Source organism: Lolium rigidum, chromosome 3 (genome assembly GCF_022539505.1).
Source record: "Lolium rigidum isolate FL_2022 chromosome 3, APGP_CSIRO_Lrig_0.1, whole genome shotgun sequence".
Lineage (NCBI taxonomy): Eukaryota > Viridiplantae > Streptophyta > Magnoliopsida > Poales > Poaceae > Lolium > Lolium rigidum.
Window position 1 is genome coordinate 242,007,938 of NC_061510.1, and position 3,727 is coordinate 242,011,664.

The window sequence follows — 3,727 nt, forward strand, 5'->3', positions numbered from 1 at the left end:
GCAAGCAAATACGTAAACAGTGGCTAGAACCCAAATCAACAATACATAAACAACGGAACCGTAATCTGCAATAAGTATGATAGAAATCTAACCTCCCATAGGTACCGGTGAAGAAAAGGAGAATCAACTTCAACTGCGACGGGAAGCAACGAGTATTCCAGTGAGACGGGAAGCGTTGCGGCGGAGATGCTTGACGGGGACGGGAACACGGGACGCGGACCGCAGGAGAAACGCGAGAAGCGGGCGAGCGGAGGAGAAACGCCGAAAACGGGCGCGCGGAGGAGACATGCCGGAATGCAGGGCGTGATGGCGGAGACACGCCGGAAAAGCGGGGCGCAGAAGCGGTGGTGGCGGCGAGGAGAGATGCCTCGCGGAGCTGAACAAGCAGCGAAGAAAGAAGAAGCAATAGAGAAACAAGTTCTTTCTAAAGGGAACAACAGAAAAGAAACATACCTCGAACGCGAAAGTGGGCCGAGCCCATGAACTAAAACCCTTAAACGAACTGGTACTCGGTAGGCGCGCTAGCGTGTTAATACGGCTCCGCACGCAGTGCTGGCGATTTTGGGCCGCGGCCCATTAGTGCATGGCTGGGTATTTGGTTAAGGTTTTACCGGTTTTCTTCCCGGTTTATCTGGTTTTGATTGTTTCTTTATTCAGTTTGCTTCGGCTTTTTATTGTTTTTTTGGAATTTTTTCAAATTTAAAGTTTGCTCTGTTTCAGATTTTTTCAAATTTAAATTTTGCTCCGTTTCAAAATTTGTTCAAATTTATTTTTTCTCCATTCCAAAATTTGCTAAAATTTAATTTTGCCTAGTTTTAAAATTTGTTCAAATTCAAATTTTGCTACAATTGAAAATCTGTTTAAATTCAGACTTTGCTCGGGAAGCAAATTTGCTCAATTTCAAACTTCAGTTTGAAAATTTGTTCGGGTTCGGGTTAGGTGGAATTCGAACCTTGGTCTATGCATTAGAGGGCCGAAGCTGTGGGCTAGTGCGTGGATGGTGTACAAAAATAGAGAAGTTCGGTACTAGTCTAAGCCATGGAAGGAATTAACGGATCGGCCCAAAAGAAACAGAATATGAGTGCGTGCTGTACAAACGCTCGCTAAGGAGCGATGAATAGGTGTACCCGCGCGCTAGCGAGCAATTTCCGTATAGACATACAATACAATGCAGTACGTACCCGTGCTGGTTCTGTGGCGAGAGAGAAAGGCTGGAACTGATCGAGGCAGCCCAGTTGGTATAGGTGCCGGTTCCGTGGCCCTCAATCAACCGAAACCGATCCGTGCAGGCTTCCGTGCCGCTCAATCTCCAACATAAACGCGCGACTATATTTACACGCTTCCACTCGGCACCCAAACCGAACGTGCCTCGTTTGCTCTGTCTCGCCGTCTCCAACTCCGGCGACCGAGACCACTTTCCTTCTCGCCGGAAAAGAGAGAGAAAGAGCGAAACTTCGAGCCAAGGATCATGGCGACCATGGGTCTGACGCGGACGGAGGAGGAGTTCCGCACTTCCTTCTTCGACGGAGAGACGACGATCGAGAGCAGGATCCAGGCCCTCAAGAACCTTGGCGCCACCGAGGTACAATACATTGCTAATCAACTTGTATTGACCTGTCAGGGAATCTGCAGCTAATTACTTCGAGCAAATTCGATGGAGTTGTTTTCTCATCTAGTACCAGTTGATTAGCATGAACATGCATGACGGAAGAATCTGCTTCCTGATACACAATGATGCTATATGGTTTATCTATCAGCAATGTCATAACGCAGTGTGTATAATGTATGCAGATCAGCAACAGGAAGTCGTGCCGGTGGCTGAACGACAGCTTGCTTCTGGAGCTCGTCCCTTGTCTTGACGCCGACGAGATCAAAGGCCTCTTCGCTCCACCACCATGGGGTAAATAATCGATCCATCCAACAAACCTGAAAACTCCAGTATTATTCCTCTGCATTTCAATTACTCGACCACAAGAGTCACATGATTCTGATCGACGTTGTGCGCGCGTGTGTGCAGGTGAGGAGCAGCCCATGTCCGCGTTCTGCATGACAAGTGCTGCTGCTGGATGGGATGTCTTCAGGACCATCGACATGGACGTTCAGGTATATTGAGGCCAAATGCATGTACACAGATGTGCAGATTTTTTGCTTTAATATACTAGCACCATTGCACATCAGCTCGTAGATGTGTGTTTCATCGTCATCGTACAGTACACAGAACCACCAGTATGAGCACTTATAGTATATTGTTGGCGATTTTTATCATCTCTAGGCAAGTTTTATGCAATTTCACACGAAACAATCGCCTGCGGATCGGAAGAACAGTCGTCGTCTGGACCAAGATGAGGCGATCGCGCTGAAAGCATGGCACCGTGTAGATGGTCAGACAAGAGAAGCTATCAAGAGCAACTTCCTGCCTCATCTGCTCGGGATATACGAAGTATGTATACCTTCTTATGAACCTACGTTTTCTGAACCACACGTATACATTGTATTTTCAGCTTTGTCCCTCAACATTGCTTAGGAAGGTAGAACATGGATTCAGTGGCCTTGGAAATTTTGCAGCGATTTAAAACTACTAGTACCCAAACTAGTTAATTACAGTAGTTATCCAACTGAAAGTACATGTGTACTAGATTAATTGTCCATGTGTATTGATTCCTTGCGTAAACGAGGAAGGTACCATACACTATATTTTCACTAGTGTCCGTGAAGACGCTTGGAACATTACAGTATTCACTGTCCAATCAAGACTTGTAAACTCTTCAGCAATGTTAAGTCAATCCAGCAGTAGTTAACTAGTTATCCAACTGAAAGTACATAGGAGTATATTACTGTCTATGTCAGTGTTGATTCCATGGAGGTACTAGCTAATTAACACTAAAGAGTTTCTAATTCAATTGATTTTGCAGGCACGAGTGAGGGCCTTCATCGAGGACACGAGCGGCGACAAGGATGTGCTCGCGCTGGACGTGCAGGACCCGTTCCAGAGGCTGCTCCTACACGGCGTGTGCGAGGTAATGGAAAAAACATCTGATGAAGCTGCGTAATATACAGTCATTCAGTTTTCTGAAGCCAGGTTAGTTACTTATATTATTGATCGTCACTTGCTTACTTTGTACTCGTGTGTGCAGTTCTACAATGTCGCATCTGAGACGACGAGCAGCACCGTGAGAGAGTGCGGAGGGGACAAGCTGTGGAAGACGACGATGATCAGGAAGAGACCGGGCACGGCCGCTCCATCCAGGATCACGCTGGTCGACTTCCTCGCTAGAAGGAAAAATGGCTCACTGTGACGTACTGACGTTCTGCCTGGCACCCAATTTTTGTTATTATTGCTACTCCCTCCAATCCAAATTGCTCTAGATACTTTATCTAGATAAAGTTGAATCATTTAATTTGAAGCATAGGCAGTATTCTACTTAGTTCATGTTATGGTAGTTAGCTTCTAGATGACAACTGATTTTTTATCAGAAAACTCAAAAAAAAAAGCCCACCGCAATTCTTGGCTCAGGATTAAAAAACTTATTTTTTTTATTTCGTTCGCGAGTTGCCATTGATATTGGTTGACACCTTGACAGAAGCATTGATATGTTGATAAACTATTTGACACCATTTTTGACCAATGGGATCCGCTCTAAGTAATGATGTGGCATACAATCTTAACACATTTTGACTGAACCGTTAAAATAAACGATGGGCCAGCACTGAAGGTGGGACTTCATAC

At 45.5% G+C, this 3,727-nt stretch overlaps 1 protein-coding gene across 1 annotated transcript; it reads left to right on the forward strand.

Annotated features, from left to right (window-relative positions):
* The first annotated feature begins 1,468 nt into the window (after positions 1–1,468).
* LOC124696258 lies at positions 1,469–3,296 on the forward strand. The gene is made up of 6 exons (XM_047229011.1): positions 1,469–1,582; positions 1,792–1,900; positions 2,018–2,103; positions 2,273–2,440; positions 2,913–3,017; positions 3,135–3,296. Exons 1-6 carry the CDS (start codon positions 1,469–1,471, stop codon positions 3,294–3,296), a joined length of 744 nt encoding a protein of 247 aa, XP_047084967.1.
* Positions 3,297–3,727: the final 431 nt, after the last annotated feature.